The sequence below is a fragment of the Balaenoptera physalus genome, assembly GCF_965194825.1.
Source record: "Balaenoptera physalus genome assembly, chromosome: 6".
NCBI classification, from domain to species: Eukaryota; Metazoa; Chordata; class Mammalia; order Artiodactyla; family Balaenopteridae; genus Balaenoptera; species Balaenoptera physalus.
Genome location: NC_138885.1, coordinates 118,740,101 through 118,761,365, shown reverse-complemented (window position 1 = coordinate 118,761,365; position 21,265 = coordinate 118,740,101). Strand labels below are relative to the sequence as shown.

At 49.8% G+C, this 21,265-nt stretch overlaps 1 protein-coding gene across 1 annotated transcript in view; it reads right to left on the bottom strand.

The window, feature by feature from the left end:
- LOC309662885 (putative hydrolase PNKD) overlaps window positions 1-20,607 on the bottom strand; it is a 751,075-nt gene extending 730,468 nt beyond the window's left edge. The window contains exon 1 of the mRNA XM_082466111.1: window positions 20,268-20,607. Within this exon, the coding sequence (XP_082322237.1) occupies window positions 20,268-20,428 (161 nt within the window). The 5' untranslated portion in view covers window positions 20,429-20,607. The remainder of the gene's footprint in view (window positions 1-20,267) is intronic.
- Window positions 20,608-21,265: the final 658 nt, after the last annotated feature.

Sequence of the window (21,265 nt, the reverse complement as noted above, 5' to 3'; positions counted from 1 at the left end):
TGTATTAATTGATCACATATTTTTAAAGTAATTACTTTGTGCTGAGAGTGGTTTTCGGTGGTACAGATCCAATGGAAGCAAGATTGATTTGATTTGTGTCCTTACCCTTAGAGAGCTTACGATGTAGCCACACGGCTGTTTTATTAGGATGAGTTATCTTTACCAGATGGAGGAGAGATCAGCACCATAGGAATGAGCAATATATTATTTGCAATGTTTTGGTGCCTTGAGAAGATTCTGTGCCCTTGCGAACTCACACTAGGATATCTTTTCAGCACATTTGGACGCTCAGTAGGAGTTTGGAATATATTTCCTCAGAAATAAACCCTTGACACTGGACTAGTTACAGAGCAGGATTGTGTACAGAGCAAAGCATAGGAAATTGGTAAAAGGTTCTTCCAGGACACGGTTAATCCTACCGTTGTCTGGACCAAGATCTGGGCTCTGCACCTCTTCCAGCTCCCATTAGGGTCATTAGCAGCTCTCAGGATGACGCCGAGAGGATCTAAAAACTGAAACGTCAGAGCTGGAATGAACTTTAGAAATCATCTGGTCATTTGACAGACCAGGAAACCCCAGAGCCAAGAAAGTTCCTGCCCAGCCCGTGACAGGCCCTCTTGGTCATGGGTTTGGAAATTTCATTCCCAGCCCCGCCCACTGTCTGAGAACTCAGAGTAACAGATGCCAGCGCACGCATTGCTGAGACAGAGCCAGAACAAGTCCCCGTCCCCCCAGTTCTCCATGCCCTCCTGCTCAGAAACAGATAAGGCTGCCAACCCATGACTTCCCTCCCACCCCGGTCTCTAACCAGGGTAGCCTCTCTCCAACCAGAAACTGAGAAGGTGGCTCCAGCCTCCCAGGAAGGGGAAGCCACCCTGGAGGGCATGGGAAGACCCAAGCACTAGAGTCCCCCCATCACCCTTCTCCAGGGGAGCAAAGCAGTGTCATCAGTGCAGGTGAACTTGGAGACCCCAGCCAAGCCAGTGGTCAGAACAGCTGGGGAGTGCAGATAAGGAGAGCAGACAGCAATAACCAGGGCTGGATGCAGCTTCAGAAGCACAGCCCCATCCATCTCCTTTGTGTTTCGTCTTCTCCTACCTTTTCAGTTGAACTTCAAGATGAGAAGTGGGAAAGTCAGACAGATAATTAACAACCCACAGCAGAGAAGGGAGACAAACCCCTCCCTGCGGTGGGCAGGGAAGGAAGAGAACCACTTAGAGTAGCAAGTACTGTGTATTTACTACTGGGTACCAAGGATGTCTGCTCCTCACAAGGGCCCTATGAGGGGCATATCCTTATCCCTACCCTACAGATGAGAAAACTGAAATTCAGAGAAAACCCGATCCAAGGTCCCACAGCAGGCGAGCAGCAGAGATAGGTCTGAACCCGGATCTGACGTCTGACTTAAGAGTGCCCTTTGCTTTTACACCTGCCTGGAGCAAAAGCCCCTGAAGCCCCCACCAGTCACCTGTGTGAATAGGCCAATACCAACACGTGGGGCCAGCTGAGGTAGTGAAGACCTTGCTCATTGACACCAATTCCTTTTCCCTCGTAGAAAGTCGATCTTTGCCAGAGCCCCGGGTTAGGAGGCAGGGAGCTGAGTTCTTGTCCTGGCTCTGGTCCTGACTCCACTGTGTGAGTCAGGGCTGGCCACCGCACATCTCTGGGCTCAAGTTTTCTCATCCGTAAAGCAAGTGCACTGAACCAAAAGATCAAAGTCCATTCGGACTCTAAGAGTCTCTGCTTTTGAACGAACAGCCTAACAGACCAGAGCAGAAGGCTTCAGGGCGGAATGACTTGCTTCCTAAAGAATCTCCGCCGGATGTGAAAATGGTCTGGACGATGGCTACAGAGGCAGAGGCACAGGGCATGACCTGGGCCTGGGGGTAGCCATAACTCCCTCTCCTCCCAGACTGCCCTCTGGACCCTGCGGCCAGCATCTCCTGGGTCTCACTCACCACAGAGCCTGCAGAGAAACAGCGACACGCTGCAGAAGAGAAAGAGTACGAGGCAGGAAGTCAAGAGATCTGGGCTCAAGTTCTAACTCTGTCACTAACTAGTTGTGGGGATCCAGGCAAATGACCTCCTTTGGCCTCCTTTTCCCCCAAATCAGCCCACATCGGGGAAAGGAAGAGGGATTAGTTACCCGAACCAGAGAGTGGAAAGCTAGACTCATCCAGCCAGGCATTTCCCAGACTGCTCTAAAGAGCACTGCCCCAAGAGATGTTAATGGATGAGCTCAGAAACAGATAAGTCTGAAAAACAACCCATATCCCCTTTTGGAAATTCACAAGGCACAATGGCATAGGAAGCCTCTGAGAAGTTCTGCACTGAGCAAACGTGTTCACCTTTGTTCCTTCAAACATCCTTAAGCCTGGAACATTGTTATCAGGGCACACCTAGTTACCATCCTGTGGCGTGCTGGCCAGGCCACCTTTGATTTACAGATGGACCTCAGAATGATTCATGTCCTAACTCCTCATATCGTAAAACCCCTGTCCTCACCCCCAGCCCCTCAGAATAGTCACATTCAGTACCAGGCATGCCCCCTCACTCTCAGAGCCAGCTCAACGCCCGGATCCTCTGCGAGGGGCCTTCCTCTCCCCTGTCCCCAGAGCCGCTATAATCTCCAAAACGGGACTCACTGCCAAGGGCTGGGGGACATCTCCAGCACAGAGCCAGGAGGCTGCGATCCCCTAACATCGCCTTCATGTAATAGGAAAAAATACCAATCGTTACATATGAGAATAAGGACTCATTCTCATCCTCCTCCCTGACCCTCTAGGTACCTGGCACTGTGGCCTGTGGACTTCTGGGCATCATTTCTACTTTAAAACAAGGCCCAGGTTTTGGCCTAGATCCCCAGAATCAGGGTTGGAAGATTCTGTCAAGGCCATCTCCTCCACAGCATTCCCAACAGAATACTCCAGAAAGCCCACATCAGGGTTAACCATACTGTTAGCAGAGACCTTCTCCCCAAGTTGCTGTATGAGCTTCCACTCTGGCCCTTCCAGTGTGTGTCCCTTGCCTGGGGCTTCTGCTCTTTCTGAAGGGTACAGGGTGACAAGTTTGGGGGATGGAAGTGCTCTTCCAGCTGAGCCATTCCCCTGGGAGGAGGCTGAGCTGAGGTGGCTATTACCCCAGCTCATGAAGTGAGGTTCTCCCCACACCTGAGGGGTACCCTGTCAGTACCTCTCTGAGGTGCCTGTTTTTACAGGTGAGGCCCTGAGGTCACGGCACAAGATGACAGGAAGCCAGGGCACTTGACCCCGTGTGGTCCCACCACTACTTTCTAAGTTTGAAACTGGGTCTCGGGGTCCTCACGGCTGGAGAGGTGGGGAGAGCAGGCAGGTGAGGAGGAAGCATGGCTGCCCCCTTGCCCCTGACAAAGCAGCCCCAAGGAAGCACCTGGCTCCTCCTGCCACCACCGGCCAAGCCAAAGGCGCCAGCTTTGAAACCAAAGCTCACCAGTGAGATGAATATTTCAGAGCCCCAGAGAACTGGACACCCGAGGGACCTTCCATGACATCTGCCTCTGACCCTGGTTCCCAGGCCTACCCCCCTCATCCCATGTCCAGGTTCCTCAGGGGGAACCCCAACCCCTGGATACCACACAGAGGCCACCGTGGGGTCAGAAGGGATAGTGACCCCCAGCGGACAAGAGCTGGTGCAGAACCCGCAAGATCAGGGCCGAGCCTCCCAGCAGCCTTCCTCCACTGCCCCTCCCGCTGTCCTCTGTCTCCACGGTTTTCCCCTTTCCCATTTTCCTGTTTGGTTTTTACTCTGACCCGAAGAGGCCATGTGGAGGATAGTATTGATACTTCCGGGTAGCTTTCTGAATCCAGTCTGAGGGCAGTGGCTAGAAGGGGGTGGACTGAGGCAAAGTCGTGGTGACAGAGGTGGCAGGTTCCCCACGCGAAGAATGGGGGCTGCTCATGGCTTCCACCCGGTCCCCAACTCACTCAAATACTCAGTCACCTGTCTACACCAAAGCTGCCACCAGGGCGTGCAGAGCCAAGCCGAGGCCAGGCCAGGCCCTGGGCCGCCTCCCCTCCCCCTCCCACCAGCTTAAGGCCGTGACAGCCTTTATCCCACTCACAGCTGGCCACCCTGGGGCTGGCACTGTGGACACGCCCAGCGACAGATACGCGCCAGGAAGCGGGGGACAGGACACCCTCAGACTCTGGCCCGATTGTGCCCACAACCCGCGGCTCGGCTCCCAAGGCTAAACAGGCGCCACTCGCCCGCCCGGGGCGCACAGGGAAAGAGAAACGCCAAAGGTGAGGGAGACAGAGCCCCATTCTGGCCCGCTGCGCACTCCAAGAAAGTTTGCGACCCCATCCCAGCGCCGCCCCAGCCCTGGCCGGGTCCCCGCCGGCCCGCGGCCCCCCACTCCCGCCGGCCCCGGGCCCCTGGCTTGCCTGCCGCTCCCGACGGTGCGTCCCCGGCCTCCCGGTGTCGCAAGTTGAGTACCCCCTCGCCGGCCTGGACTGGACTGGTGTTCCACGCCCCGCCCCGTCGCGCAGGCCCCAGCCGGGCGCTGGGGTCCGCCCCGGTCCCGCCCGCATCCGCCCCGGTCCCGCCCGCGTCTGCCCTGTTCGCGCTCCTCCCAAGTCCCTGAGGACTTCCTAGTGTCTTTGGATTTTAAGGCATTACGTGATCATTGTTGGAAACTCAAAACTACAGGAAAAGATCACTTCTTCCCACTCCTCCCGACTCCCAGCGGCAAGCGCTTGCTTTTGATGCTTCTTTGCCTATATATATCTACGTATTTGACTTGTTTTATACGATGTTTTGCTTGTCGCTTTTTTTTTTACTTCACATTTTTGCATGAACATTTTTCTTGTCACTAAATATTCTTCAAAAGCATAATTTTAAAGCCACAAAGTATTCTATCACACAGCTATTGCTGATTTATTAAATCGGTTTCCTACTTTTAAGGACTTTGAAATTGTTTCCCATTTTTCTCATTATGAAACATAAATCAGTGATGAACATCCTTGACAATTCTATGCTTTGAAGCCAAATGTACTTTTCAAGTTTTAAACTTCAAACGTCCAAATGCAGAGATAGATGCAACTTAGAACCTCTGCCCCTGGGAACTAAGACATTGCCTGCCTGAAGTTACTTCAACCAGGAAAGCAGGTGTTTTAGAGTCAGAAATCCTGGGGTGTAGATCACTACAATCAGTGCACAACATTGTGTCGGGGGCTTTGCACCTGTAGTCTCAACCCTCACAGCCACTAACGGTAGAATGTACTAGTCATTCCATTTTACAGGCAAGGAAATAGGTTCTGGGAAGTTTTGAAACGTTGCCGGAGTTTACGTAGTTCCAAAGTCCATGGTTTTTTTCCATTACGCCAAGGCTACCGGTAGATGAACGGCTTTGTTTAAGGTGCTTATCTCGTGCTAGTAGCTGCAGATCTGCACTGCACTGAATGTTGTTCACAGCCTGTTGACACTTTTCCTTTTTGAATGGGGAGGGGTGTGACTTGACAAAACACAGCTTGAAATGAATGCGGTTGGACAACCTCGGGATTCCAAACCCATCACTAAGCACTTTTCTTTACATTATTATCTCCAGCGGCCAGTCCTGCTCTTTCACAGAGCAAGGCTTAGGAAGGAGGAACCTGTGGACTCATCTGGAAGCTCATTTGCATACTAAACATAAGTGAAAGCAGTGTGTTTACTACTAGAAAGCATAGTAAGCAAGGTTACCACTTGGACTGTATTGAGATCAATTAAAATAAAGGTGTTGTTTAAATTGCCCCCTCCACACACACTGTGTATGTTTGTTTGTATATAACTTAAGTAGGAGTTACTCAGGGGCACTGGTGGACATTATGGTGGGCTAACTCCCCCAGCCACCCCAACCCTTCAGTGTAAGTTCGGTTTGGGGTCAAAGACCTCACTTTAGGAAGTCCCCTCCCAAAGGGAGCAAGAACGCACCGGGGCAAGTACAGTTCTGCTCAATATCAGTTTACCCCTGGATCACAGGACAGAGCCCTCATGAACTGCAAAGCCCTGCCGCATCTGGCCGCGTCTCCTGACATCCCTTCATGCTGCCTGCACTTGGGCCCCTTCTCCAGAAAGTACGCTCCACTTTCTAGAACTGCTACAATGATATCAAGCGGATTCATTTTCCAGCCAGCAAGCACATCCACCCCCTGGGAAAGTGGGCCGTGGGGATGCACACAGACAAGCCCAACACAAGCCTTGCTCCATGTTCTTTCTCCTGAGCCCATTTTCTGATCATGGAATCAAGATTGTGTTGACTGAAAGAAAAACACACAACGTAAAACTTCTGAGTTAAGTTTTATTCGGGGACCTTACTAAGGACCATAGCCTCTCAGATAGCTCTGAGAAACTGCTCCAAAGAGATTAAGGAGGAGCCGGAATATACAGGATCTTTTTTGCTGGGAAAAACATGTATTCAAGCATAAAAAGGTTACTGCTGATCACAAAGAACAGATATCTCAAGTTGATGATTTTAGTGTTCTATGTATGGGAAGATGCAAGAATCTGGGGTCATTAAAATTTTTTCTTAGATATGCATCTTAACTATCTAAGGACACTGATATCCAAAGCACAGAATGCCTCCTGTTGTTTTTTTTTCCCCCCACCCGGAATTCCCCTCAGGGTGCACTGTTGGTGGGTGACTGCAGTGACCAATGGCTTGATCCTGTAGAACTGGAATGGCAAGCAATGTTTTTTTCTTGACAATGATAATCCTAAAAGAACATCAGAAGCCCCAGGCCCAGGGTGACCATTCACAATAGGTAGTCAATAGTGATGTCTCCTTCTCTGGACCCCATTGTATGCCTGGATAAAAGGGATAGGGCCTTATCTGCAGAATCCTTAGCAGATTATTAATTAAGGCCCTACTGTCTGCCAAGCAGACAGGAATTTCCGGTTCTAAAGATGACAAAACTGAAGGACACAGCCCTTGACTTCAAGAAACTCACAATCTAAGGGAGATAGTAAAAGACCAGATAATTACAATTTTGTCAATTTTACCAGTGCTGGGATAGAGGAGTGTTCACTTGGTTCTGTGGGATCCCAGAAAAAGGAGCATGGTGTGGGAGTGAGGGATGTTTCAAGAAAGACTCTTGAGGGGGAATTCCCTGGCAGTCCAGTGGTTAGGACTCCAGGCTTCCACTGCAGGGGACCCAGATCGATCCCTGGTCGGGGAACTAGGATCCCACAAGCCGCACCACATGGCGGCTGGGGAAAAAAAAAAAAAAGAAAGAAAGACTCTGGAGAGGCAGTAACACCTGATTCCATGTTGGTGGATGTTTAAGAATCAGCCTAGCTCGTGCAGGGGCAGGGAAGCAGGTTCTCCAGGCAGACAGAACAGCATCTGAAGCAAGGAGCTTAGGGCCCCTTGTCCCAGCAATCTTGGATGGGGCGGGTGGAGTGGGGCGAGAGTGGTAAGAAATAGGGCTGGGCAAGGAAGCAGGGGTCCAGGAATTGAAATTTTACCCTAGGGCAACAGGGAGCCAAGAGACTGTCAACAGCCATCTAGAGGGAGGTTGGGAGGACGGGGGAAGCTTGGTGGTACCCCTGGGGTAAAGTTGCCAGCTTCAGCAAAGAAAGATGCAGGACGATCAGTTAAATTGAACTTCAGACAAACAACAAATCACTTTTAGCATAAGTATGTCCCATTGCCCCATACAATGTTGGGAAATACTTACACTATTTATTTGTTTCTTATCTGAAGTTCAGATTTAAGTGGGTGTCATGTATTTTTCTGGTGACCCTGCTCTGGGAGGAGAGTCAAGTCAGTGGCCGCAGGAAGGTTGGGGGATGAAAGGCATCAGGCTGATGTTTATTTTAGGGATGGAGTAGCCTAAGTTTAGTGATTGATGACAGGGGGTGGAGTGGTTCCCTGGAGCCCAGATGGACCCCAGGGAGTGGGTGGGAAAACTTGACTGGAGTGGGGGTAAAACCGAGCAAAGGGCTCGCCTGCCCACGGCACGGAAAGCCAAACACTGACAGCTGGAGTTTGCAGCAAAGTAAGGGTTGATTACAGGGCGCCAAGCAAGGGAGTGGAGTGGGAGGCAAGCCTCAAATCCACTCCAACTTGGTCTTTGAGTTAGGGGGCTTTTTAAAGGGGAAGCACAAAGAGACTGGGATTAATCATCATTTTATGACATTTCTGTGACATTTCTTAATCATAGTTTTGGGAGTCGCGATGTCTCTTGTTTACAATTCTCTGCCCAGGTGATCCATGACTCCAGGGTCCATTAGCTCATCATGCCCAGAAGAAACAACCTGAGTTTGTATGTTAATGATGATATCCATAATAACAATTTTAGTATATTAACGATGTTACCGACAACAGCAATTTTAGTCATCTGACTCGATTAGTGTTCAGTTAGCATAGAATTGAAATCAGAGGGGACAAGAAAGGGAATGAAGTTTTGGATAGAGAGGTTAATCATAAAGTCAGTAAGGGAACTCAGTTTTAGGGGGACTTGGTTTCAGAGGATCCAGAGAAACTTCTCTGCTGCCCGACCCCAGGGCTCCACTAACTGGTTCCACACATTCCTCCTGCCATATGCCCTGTTACTTAGAGCTTATGTGTTACTCCACCCAAGAGAGGTCTTTTCATTTCTCACTAACTTTCTCAAAGAAGCTGCCCTTTTCCAGAAGGCTTTGTATTACTGAATTGAGGCATTTAACCTGGCCTGGAGTAAATATGCCTCTTTCTCCTTTTGGAAGGCAAGGACAAAGTCTCATTTATCTCTAGGCCTCAGCACAGCCCATCCCCATCATCCATGGAATTTAAGGAATTCTAATGCTCTAAATTGGCATCAGGGCAAGGCTCTCAGGCAGGAATGACAGATTATTAGAGTAGGGGGAAGGACATTAGAGTTCTTTCCCCTAAAAATTAGCCTTAATATCCATAAACATTAGTTAGCACTTTCATAAAGAAATAGGGAGTGGGAAGAATGGTGGATTCAATGTCCCAGGAGCAAGAGCATGTCCCAGCTTTGCCAGGAGTGGCTGTGAGGCCTGGGCCCACCTCTTTATCTCTAATGGGTTTAATGGGTCTAATTGTACTGCTCTTTCCTATCTCCTACGACTTTCAATGCCTCAAATGAAATCATCTATGTGAAAGGCATTGAAAATGGCACACAGTGATGTTGTTAGTGACTCTACCAGACTAGACAGAGCTGGAATCAGGTTAGATAAGAACTTCTCCTTCCCAGGAGGAAGGCTGGACTACAGAACCAGCCTGACATTCACCACACCGCGATGGCCAGGCAGGGTGCAGGGTACAATGCTTTCCAATCTTCCCTGACCATCAGAATCACCCGAGGGGCTTGTGAAAATATATAGATTTGCTTGGAGAGTCCTCTTTCTAGATCTCTGAATCAGAATCTTCAGGGAATGTGGAAATGAATCCCCGAAGGAGAAAGTAATTATCAGCCAGCTTTGGTGCTAGACAGACCTGGGTTCTGTTTAAATTGCTTAACAGTGGTTTTGTTACATCGGTCATATTACTTCTCTGAGCCTTGGTATCCTTATCCATATAAAAGGAGGTGATAATATAGGACGGTAAGGATTTAAAATAGTTTTAAAGTGCTTGGGACCTAGCAGAAACTCAATTGCTATTGTTGTTTGTGAGATAGAAACCCAGTGACTCAGTGATTAACACAACCTCAGTTTGGCCAGCTATATGATTTCGTTTGGAAGACTAAACAGGACGTAGATGGAGGAATTTGCGGTAGCTCAAGAGGCCCAGGTTCCTTCCAGCTGCGTCCTCTCACACCCTGCCCATGGCCGCCCACCGTGGACCTCGGCCTTCTGAGTCATCCCCACCTGTGGGGGGGTTCTCAGCTTTTGCAGCCCCCCTCCTGGTCAGATTGAGAAACCCTTCCTCATATTTCACTTGCATTTGTCTAAACAACTCCCCTGTCGAAAAAAACCCAACAGCCATTTCCTCTTATTTCCAGCCCAAGATAATAGCTGCCCTGGAACCTCTCATTACCATTAACTGCATCCGCTATGATCTCAATTTCAAGCGCCCCACGCTCTGACCACCATCTCTCTTTCCAGCTCAAGGACCCTGCCGCCAACAACTCCGTGACCACATTGGGACTGCCCATCTGTGAACTGTCTTCCCTGTGTCTCCCAGCCTCGAGTCCCTCCTTAACCAGCTCAGATCCATCATTAGAATCACTCCATTCCGTTACCCCTCTCTGCCTTGTGGTACTCAGCAGGCAAAACTGCAGCTCTGCACCCACATGCTGAAAAGGAGGAGAAAAACACGCAAGGCACTGACTGATCTCACTCTGAGTTCAGAAGACTTAGGTTCCTCTCCTCCATTCATGTTAACATTCCCATCCACACTTTCTCCAGTCTCTTCAAAACTCCAGCACCTGCTCCACAGCCTCACTCTCAGCCTTGACCTTGCTTCCTATGTCACTGAGCAAAGAAAAGAACTGCCACCTGTATCTCCACTTGGCTATCTAATAGCTGACCGCTTCTCAAAATTTATGTGCAAACAGATCACGTGGGGATCTTGTTAAATGCAGATTCTGCTGCAGTAGGGTGGGTGGGGCCTGAGAGTCTGCATTTCTAATGTGTTCCAGGTGATGCTGGGCTGCTGGTGTGGGGACCACTCTCTGAGTGGTGAGGTCATGGGCATCTCAACCTTAATAGGTCCAACATTGAACTTCTAATCCCTACCCCCATCCATAGCCCAGTCTGAATGAGGATTCTCGCAGCTTCCTCCTTCTCCATCAAGGATGCAAGATGCACAGGAGGGGATGGAGGGAGGGATATCAAAAGGAACTCCAGCTTTGTGAGTGCTGTCCAACAGAAATATGGTGTGAGCCACATGAGTAATTTAAAAATTTCCAGTAGCCACACTTAAAAAGTAAAAAGAAACAGGTGAATTTAATTTTAGTAATATATTTATTTAACCCAACATATCTAAAAATGTTATTTCAACATTTAATCAGTATAAAAAATTATTAATGAGATTTTTTTTCATGCCAAGTCTTTGAAATCCAGTATGTAGAGTACACTTACAGCACATCTCAATTTGGATGTTCAATTTTCATCAGAAAGATTGAATCTTTATCTAGATTTTATAAAATGTACAGTTGAAAAAGTGAATTGACATACAAAGTTTGTTCCAAACATATTTGAGTGTTTTCCAGTAACTGGAACAAGTATCGATTTTTATATTTAAATTTAAATGAATTAAAATTAATATTAGATTTCTCAGTTGCACTAGCCATATTTTAAGTATTCAGTGCCTAGTGGCTACCATATTGGACAGCACAGACCTAGAGCAATTACACTGTGGTCATCAGTTGGGAGAAGACTCTTGGGGTCAGGGTCTATGCTGTAATTCATCTCAGAGCCCACCACCTCAGATGCATGGCCTAGGGCCTGCACTCAGTACTTTTTCCTGGAAAGAATTTATTCCCCAGTCAAAAATTGACCTCTAGGAAGACACGATCAGTTTCCAAACATGACCACTAGGGGGCAGGATCTGGCTATCATCCCTTGGCAAGGAAAGGGGGACCCTTAACAATTTTCTAGGTGGAAGATCATTCAGCGCAGCGTTTTTCATGCTGCTGGTCATGACCCATTAGTAGCATCAATTAAGTGGGTGATACCTACATTCAAAAAAAGACTAGAAAAAAATGAGAATATAAGCATTGCTATTGTTCTGTGTAACTTTGTTTCAGTTTTATTTATATATGTATTGTGTATGGGTCTCCATGTAAAAAAAAAAAATGTCTTTCTTAACTGTGAGTCACGGTCAAAAAAGTCTTAAAATCACTTTAATCTCCCTTGTCTACAGATAATGAAACCAAAGCCACAAGTTGACCAGTGTTGAAGCTAGAAAATGGGGACATGAGAGCTCCTTCTCTTTTCTCCTCTTTCTTCACATGTTTTACATTCTCCATAATAAAAAGTTAATTTAAGAAGAAACTGAGCTCAGAACAGTGAAATGTCATCTGATGGGCTCACAGTTAGGAATGGCAGAGCCAGGACTCAACCCAACCCTTTAATACTAATTTAGCAGGTATTTCTGAGGGGCAGACTATGTGTCAGGTGCTGTGCTAAACAACGGGGAGACAGGAGGGGATGAAATAAGCACAGCCCCTGCCCGCCTGGAGCTTGCAGACCAGTCGGGAAGATAGACATTAGTCACTAACCTCACAAGTAAATGTATTGTTACAAACAATAATACCTGCACTGAAGGACAATGGACTCAGCACCCAAGAGAACAGCACACGGGGACCCCGCTTAGATTGGAGAGGCCAAGGCAGCTGCTCTGAGAAGCTGGCATCGAAGAGCAGCCTGAGTCACACAGGCTGTGTGTGTGTGTGTGTGTGTGTGTGTGTGTGTGGTATGGGTGTATATATGGTGTGTGTGTGGTATGTGTGCATATACTGTGTGTAAGTGTGTATAGTGTGTGTGTATGGTGTGTGTATGTATGAGTGTGTATGATATGGATGTGTGTATGGTATGTATGTGTGTTTGGGAGTGTACATGGGTGGTATGTATGTGAATGTGTGTATATGTGTATATATGTACATGTATCATATGGGTGTGTTTATGGTATACGTGTGTATGTGATATGTGGGTATATGTATGAATGGTGTGTGTGTAGGGGTATATGTGTATATAGTGTGTGGGTATAGGTGTATGGTGTGTGTGTGTGTGTGTGTGTGTGTGTGTGTGCAGTGACAGGCATGCTGTTATTATTCCCTGAGTGAACAAGCTATGTGAAGGCGGTGGAGGCTACTCGAAAGCTGAAAGAGCTTGGGGTGTTCCAGAAATTTCCAGGAGACTCGTGTGCCTGGAGAGTGGTGAGCACTGGGCATGGCCTAAGAGGAGACGGGGGAGGTGGGCAGGGCCAGATCTGCAGGACCTCCTGGGTCTTGTTAAGGATTTGGAGTTTTACCTTATAGGGAAGCCATTGAATCGTTTTGAATAGGGAAGGGACATGATTTGGGCTGTATTTTAAGAAAACCCTCTGGTTCTGAGTGGAGAATGGGTTGAGGGGTGGAGCATGGGAGCAGGGAGGCCGGTTAGGAGCTGTCTCAGTGAGTGGGTGAAAAGTGGTATCCGGCCTTCACCTCTGAAGGGTCAATACGCCCCCAAACCCACATATCTTCTTTGGCCTCATTTGGCTGCCTACCTTCCATTTGTCCCCAAACCCATCTCCACCCTTCTCCACTGTGCTCAGGGCTGGCCTGGGTGGACACAGCAGGGGGCCCTTTGTCCTCCAGCTTCAGCTGGGTTTGGCCAATGGAGAGCCCCACAGGAGAGGGTCGGCCAGGAGCCAGTGGGGCTGGGGTATTTGTTCTTCTCCCGCCCAAAGGGTCATCCCACAACCAGAGGTCACAACTGCAGTCAGGTGGCCCTGTCCTCGAAACTCTGTCCCTCCAAGTTCCATAACTGCTCACTCCCCGCACCTGTCAGGACCTAGAGGTGGTGACACAGTCCCACTGTCCCTAGCCCTGGAGAACTGCACTGTCCCTTGTGTTTCCTATCCCCTGCCCATCACCTGTAGAGTAGTCCTTCCATAAAGTTCTCCTCCGGTTACCACTCTGACCGAACCACTTCCTACCCCACTCCCTACTCCACTCCCTACCCCAGCTGGCAAAACAGTTTCAGTGGAAAGAGCCTGGACTCGGGTCAGATAAAACCAGGACTGGACCTGGCTCTGTCATTTACTAGCTCTGTGTGGGGTAGTCACAGCCTCTCTGAGCCAGTGTGTTCATAGTAATGTAAGGACACCATTATCTTAGGACGATGAAATAACACATGCGAGGGCTTGGTGCATGCCTAGGGCGTAACAGACAGTCACACACGCTAGTTCTGTTCTTCTTCCTTGCCCCGCACCGAGCAAACACTTATGCCTCTGTAATGGGTCGGCGCTAGGTGCTGGGGTGACGGGCACACCAGGAAGCACAGGGCACCATTTCTGCCTGCTCGGAGGCCACAGTGGCTCCCCCAGCTCAACTCCTCCTAATTCAAAGTGGAAAGTAGTGAGGGTAACATTTCAAACCATTCATTTCTTTTTGACTACTAGGTGGCAGGCATTTTTCCAGAGTCTCGAGGTAGATTAGTGACCAGGCATTGCAAAGAGTTGTGGTGATCAGAGGGGCTTCAAAGAGGACGTTGCATTTACTTTTAGCTTTAAAGGAACTGTTACTTAAAGGTAGGGGCATATCAGTCTCCCTGGTCCTGAACTTTACCCTCCTTCCTTCCTCCCCCTGGGAGAGCCTGCAAAATTCCCCAGACTGAGAACCTGGGCCTTAATTAGTTACAGTTACTCCTGGAGTGTCTTAGATCATGTGTGCTGGGGTGGAAGGCATCTTGAGAAGTGAGCCTTAAAAGACTTCTCCAGGTGTGGTAAGGCAGGTGTAAGGGGGCAAAAGCACAGGACAGTGACCACTGCAGGCTCACTGAAAGCTGGGGACATGGAAGGGAGAGGTGGGAGCACAAAACACTAGAAAACTGGGTTGAGACCATATTGCTAAACCAAGCCATGTGAATTTAATGCTGCAGATACTGGCTTTGAGCAGGGGGCAGACACAATTCAGAGCTGGGCTTCCAAAGCCTTTGTCTGATAACCTAAGTAAGGTGGACAGGGGCTGGAGGTGCCCACTATGGACCACGTGTTGGGACTCAAGTGCCCAAATTTGGGTGATGGCTGAGCACTCACGAGGACCAGACCTTGATGTTGCAAGAATGATACATGGTACAATAACATCAGTGAACATTTAGTAAGTACCCGTGATGAACTTGGCACTATGTCCTTTACTTGGGTAATTGTGGTTAATCCTTAGTAAATAGCTCGGTGCAAACTATCAGTCCTTTTTGCAGAGAAGAGTCTAAGCCCCTCACCCCCTACACCTGCCCCACCACCCTTGGAGATGACCAGAAAGAGGATGGGCATTTAGGTTTGGAACTCCAGGGGGAAGCCCGGGTGGACATTTCTCTTTGGGAGTAATGAGTGATATCAAGTGATTGCTGAAGTCAGGGGAAGCAGTGAATGTGAGGGACAGCAGCAGAGGGGGAAGCATCTAGGGATGCGAGAAGAGAACCAGAAGACACTGTCACAGGGAAGGCGAAGAAGAAAGAAGGCTCTGCCCGGAGGTTAAGTGACAAGGACTGAACATTGACAAATGCGTTTGAGGTTCAAGGGGTCAGAGCCAAATTCGGATGGAATGGTGAGGGCAGAGGCTCAGTGGGGTGGCCTGAGAATAGATGGGAAGTGAAAGTAGAGGCAGCAAGGAGGACACTTTCTTTGTTTTAATAAAATAATACTTTTAAAATTAAAATAGTATTACCTTCTCATCATAGACGGTCAGAAAATATCTTTTTATACAAATGTGATTTTTTTTAAGTTTTATTTATTTTTGGCTGAGTTGGGTCTTCGTTGCTGCACGTGGGCTTTCTCTAGTTGCGGCAAGTGGGGTCTGCTCTTCATTGCGGCACGCGGGCTTCTCATTGCAGTGGCTTCTCTTGTTGCGGAGCACGGGCTCTAGGCGTGCGGGCGTCAGTAGTTGCAGCACGCGGGCTCAGTAGTTGCGACATGCAGTCCCTAGAGCACAGGGGCTTCAGTAGTTGCCGCACGTGGGCTCAGCAGTTGTGGTGCACGGGCTTAGTTGCTCTGCGGCATGTGGGATCTTCCCAGACCAGGGATTGAACCCGTGTCCCCTGCATTGGCAGGTGGATTCTTTTTTTTTTTTTTTTTAGCAGGTGGATTCTTAACCACTGCGCCACCAGGGAAGTCCCCAGAACATATTTTTAAAGTATAAAAAAAATAAAACAAGTGATACCACATGAACCCATCAATTGAAGATCATCACTGATAGCATTTTAGATATTTTTATGCATTTTTGCTTATAGCAGTCATATCAATTACACAAAATTTATACTGCTTTTCCTCCCACTTTAGATTAAAATGTAAAATTTACCCGCAGTACTAGTTTGGGTGCTTTTGGCTGCAAGTATCAAAAAACCCAACTAAAAGTGGTTTGAACAATAAGGACAATTTTTATCTCACATAACAATAAGTCCAGGGGCCAATCCAGACTGGTTAATTTAGGGGGTCAGTTATGTCTTCAAGGACACTAGCTCCATCCCCACTTTTGCTCTGCCATCTTCAGCTGTTGGAATAGCCTCTTAGGCTGCTTACTCACAGTCCTAAAATGCCTGCCATAGTTCCAGGCATCACAGGCAAATGACAGCACCCTGGAGCACGAAAAGAGCATAGCCCTGTATATCCCGTTTTTTTGTTTGTTTTTTTAAAAAATAAATTTATTTATTTATTTATTTTTGGCTGCGTTGGGTCTTCGTTGCTGTGCGCGGGCTTTTCTCTAGTTGCGGTGAGCGGGGACTACTCTTCGTTGTGGTGTGCAGGCTTCTCATTGCGGTGGCTTCTCTTGTTGCAGAGCAAGGGCTCTAGCCACGCAGACTCAGTAGTTGTGGCATGCGGGCTTCAGTAGTTGTGGTGCACGGGCTCAGTAGTTGTGGCACATGGGCTTAGTTGCTCCGCGGCATGTGGGATCTTCCCGGACCAGGGCTTGAACCCGTGTCTCCTGCATTGGCTGGCAGATTCTTAACCACTGCGCCACCAGGGAAGTCCCTATATCCCGTTTAGAAAACTAGGAAAGGCCTATTTAGAAGGCCTCCAACCTATTTCCCTCCCCATCTCAACCTGGAGCAAATCACCGTGTGACCTTGTCCATCCGCAGAGGCCAGGCGCTTTCCACTTTCTCAGACATTCTCAAGACATTCCCAGCCTAATTCCCCATTCACCCCCCTCCCCTCCCCACCCCCTGCAGACAGGCTCTGCTCAGGGGCCCTTTCTCTACTCAAACCTCCTCAACTACCACTGAGAAGGCAAAGGGGCAAAAGGGAAACTGAGGCATGAAGCAGGAGGCACACATAGGGGAGCACACACTCCGGATCCCAGCCTCCTCAGGCACACCCTGTTCCTCCTGGGGGAAACTGTCATGCCCTGCCTCCTGCCACTTAGGGTCCCTTTTCACATGCTCCTCTCCCCGACTCCTTGAGAACGGCGACCAGACTCTGCTCATATCAGTGATCCCACAGTCTCGACCCAGGGCAGTTGGGGGGGGTCACTGAACGAATGAAGGGATGTGGGATTTCCTGATGGTACATGGGCAGGATAGACTTGGAAGACAGGAGTAGAAGCATGTAAGGAAGCTCCAAAAAAAAAAAAAAAAAAAAAAGTAACGGACTTCCCTGGTGGTCCAGTGGTTAAGACTCCATGCCTCGGGCTTCCCTGGCGGCGCAGTGGTTAAGAATCCACCAGCCAATGCAGGAGACACGGGTTCAAGCCCTGGTCCGGGAAGATCCCACATGCCGCGGAGCAATTAAGCCCGTGCGCCACAACTACCGAGCCTGTGTGCCACAACTACTGAGGCTGTGTGCCACAACTACTGAAGTCCGCGCACCCTGGAGCCCATGCTCCGCAACAAGAGAAGCCACCGCAATGAGAGCCCCGTGCACCACAACGAAGAGTAGCCCCCAGCTCTCCGCAACTAGAGAAAGCCCGTGCGCAGCAACGAAGACCCAACGCAGCCAAAAATAAATAAACAAGTAAATACATTTATAAAAGAAAAAAAAAGACTCCGTGCCTCCACTGCAGGGGGCACCGGTTCGATCCTTGGTCAGGTAACTAAGATCCCACGTGCCGCATGGTGCAGCCAAAAAAAAAAAAAAAAGGAAGTTGACAAGCTATCTGGGCGCCTATCTAAAAAAAAACAAAGGAAGCTCCAGAAGGAGCCATGGCCCACCGCCATGTATCCTCCCTCCCACCCATCCCTCATGCTATAGAATGAGCAATTGCTAACATTTCCTGAGCACTTACTACAAGCCAGGCCCTACGTAGAATTTCATTTGATCCTCACAGGAGCGCTGTGAGATAGGCACTATCACCAGGCCCCTTTACAGATGCAAACAACTGAGGCACAGAGAGGCTGAGTTATTTGTCCAAGGTCACGTGGCTACTAAGGCACAAAAGCTAGGATTCAAAAGCAGATTGTCTGTCCCCACATGCTATATGCTTAACTACTACACGCTGCCTCCCAGGCCCCGCAGAGTCCCAAATGTGTGTGTCTGCCTCAGGCTAGCCCAAATCAACCCTGCATTGCGCCCAGTTATCCCCATCCCAAGACAATGGTGGTTATGTTTGAGGAAAGCCCTTAATAACTCTGTCAAACACCAGTGAGTATTGTTATTAATGATAACATCAACAACGACTCCTCTCCCAGCCATTGCTTCCTATCTCCATCATCCACTTTCCAGCCTCCAGTAGAATCCTCTACTTGTGGTCCCCTCAGCCACACATTTAGGGTGGAGTGTGCCCATGCGCTCTGCCCCTCCCATCATGTCCTGACCCATCCTGTCCCCCTCCCTCTCCATCCTTCCTGGAGGCACCCTCACAGCATTGACACCTGCCCATTTCCCTCAGACCGTTTCCTGCTAACACCCCCTGTCCCTCCCAGCAGCCAGTGGCTTCTCCCCCAAGGGACTGGACTGATTGTTTCCCAGACCCTGGAGGGGCAGGATCTGGGATTCTGATTCCAGGCACGCCCTTCTGCTCTGCAAATTTGGGGAGTTGGTTCCAAGGCAACCTTGAAATCCAGCCACAGGAAAGCCCACAGAATACTGAATTCCAAAGAAGCTCTCTGAGAATTCCAAGTTTGAGGATTTGGAAACTCCCAGACCCCAAGTTCCAGGAATAGCCAAACCCTCAGGATTCTGAGGTGGCGACCTTGGGAATTTTGATCTCAGGACTTCTGATTCCAGTCTCTTGTGGAACCTTTATTTTTCACTTCCTCAGGCCATTTGTGTGATTTCAATGTTACCAATTTTGAAAGCTGGAAGTAGATTTAAAAATCCCTCCCCAAATAGAGCAATAAAATTTCTATAAATGTTGTAAGGAGAAATTTTTTTTTAATCCTAAATATGCAGATATTTGAATATTTGTAAATCTCATTATTTTAATGCAGAGCAGTGGTGACTTAGTCGGAGCATCACTGAGAATGTGACCAATGTTTGGGCTGTTAGAGATGCGAATGCCCCAAAAGGCACATGTGCAAGATTCCCCCCCAACCTATGTTTTTCCAGTTTGCCCCCCACTGGGCCCTTATATCTCTTTGTCTTAGAGTGAGTGTGAGCACAATCCTAGGGGTGAAGCTTCTGGGATATCTGGGGTGGTCGGGGAGGAGGGGTGAATTGTACAATGTCTTCTCTGAAACTCAGGAAATTCCCGGCTTAGGTCCTCCCCCGAGCCTGGCCTGGGGCCAGGGCTCCCATAGTTCCCAGGCCCAACATCACTGTCCTTCAACTGGGGCCTGAGGTCCTGCCCCCTGGCCCTGCTGGTAATGGGAAGGGGACAGAGACCCTAGGAAGCCTTCCTCTTGTGGCTCCTTCGCTGCCTCTTAGTGTTTCTGTGGCAGAACAGGGCTGGTCGCCAACCTTGCTTGGTCCAGGAAGGAGTCGAAGTAGCTGGAAGGGAAGAATGAGGACTGGGGTGGGAGTGGGGGTGGTCAGAAAGGAAAAAGTCATTGGAGGTCAGTGAACCAGCAACAAGTCAGGCTGAGTGATTAGGGTCGGATTTCACAGCCTGAGGCTTATGACTGGGGCCAGGATTGGTGGGGGAGGGGACTGAAGGAAAGGGACAGACTGACCTACAGAGTTGGGACTCTCTGTTGGGACAGAAGAGCTTACATTGAATGGTAGGGAATTGAGCGATGGGGAGGGGGACAGGGACACATGGAAGGGGTTAGCGGTTTCACGTGAGACTTAGACGGTCTGAGACATGCCTTCTCACCAGCACCTGCCACTGGAGGAACTTGCGGGGGTGGCGGGAGCCCGGGCTCCTGCACCTGCTCTCTTTTTCCAGCTCCCTTGTCTCCAGCCCCTCATCTGGCTCTTTTCTCCAGATGTCCTCTCAACGCCCCCTTTCTCTGGCTACCCTGGCCTGCTCCCCACACCCCCCCCCCCCCCGCCGCAAACTGCTTTCCCCAGCCCAGCCCAATTTTCCACCCCCAACTGCTCTTCCTCAGTCCCCCCAGATCAGTGGCTTCTCCAGCCTGCCTCTCCGATCGCTCTTCTCTGGCCCTGGATCCCCTAGCCCTAGCCCCGTCAGAACCCCTAAACCCTCCCCCGGCACCCCTCTCAGTCCCCCTTTCCAGCGCGACCGCTTTCCCGAGCCCCGCATCCCGCCGGAGCCCGGCACGAACCCGATTCGGAAGAGCAGCCGCTGGCTACGCGCCGTGAACAGGCTGCGGAGGGTCCGCCGCGCTCGGCAGCTGCTGGGGCTCACGAGCAGGACGAGGACCAGGAGCAGCAGCCCGCAGCTGGCGACCCACAGCCACGACGAAGGCCAGCCTTGCCAGGCCATGCTGGGGGTAGGCGCCCGAGGCCGCCCAGGGGGCGGGGCGGGGCGTTGCTAGGCGACGGCTCGGCCCAGGCCCCCACTTGGGGAACCTGAGGGGTTGGGGCCACGCCCCCTGCACCCGCAAGCTGGGGGACTGGGGGCGTTCTGGTCCGGCCCCTCCATTGGCTGGCGTTCGCACCCGCCCACTCGCCGCCCCTGGCCTGGTGCACGCCCGGAATATCACCGGGCTGCAGGCGGCCTGGCCCCGCCCCCGGCTGGCCGATCGGGAGGCGTGGCCGGAGCCGGCTTCTGATCTGCGCTAATCCCGGTATAAAATCGCTGGAGTCCGGGGCTCGGCCCCACACCCTCCCACCTTCCCCCAACGGGGAACTCTGAGAGAGGCCCTGGAATGGGCCTCTTGGCGGGAAACCGTAGCCTCATAAACTTTTTCAGCTGGAAGGAACCTGGGAGATCACATGGGTCAGCTGCCATTCATTCTTTTTATTCATTCACTAAATTACTTTTCTGTGTCCTCCTTTGTGCCAGGCACTGTGCCAGGCTCTGAGAATGCAAGGGTCAAAGACACACAATCTCTTCATTCCTGGAGCCTACAATCTAGAATCCAGCAGAGAAACAAACCAAATGAGCAAACAAATATAATTATATATGTATTTATCTATACTTACATATACGTGTATATATACACATACATAGCTACCTGTGTGTGATTACAAATTGTGGTGCTATAAAGAAATCGAACAGAAGGGGCAATGATATGGAGGACAGAGAGGGCCAATTTAGATGGGGGAGGGCCTCCCTGAGCAGGTGACATGTAAGCCATGCCCTGAAGGATAAGAAGAG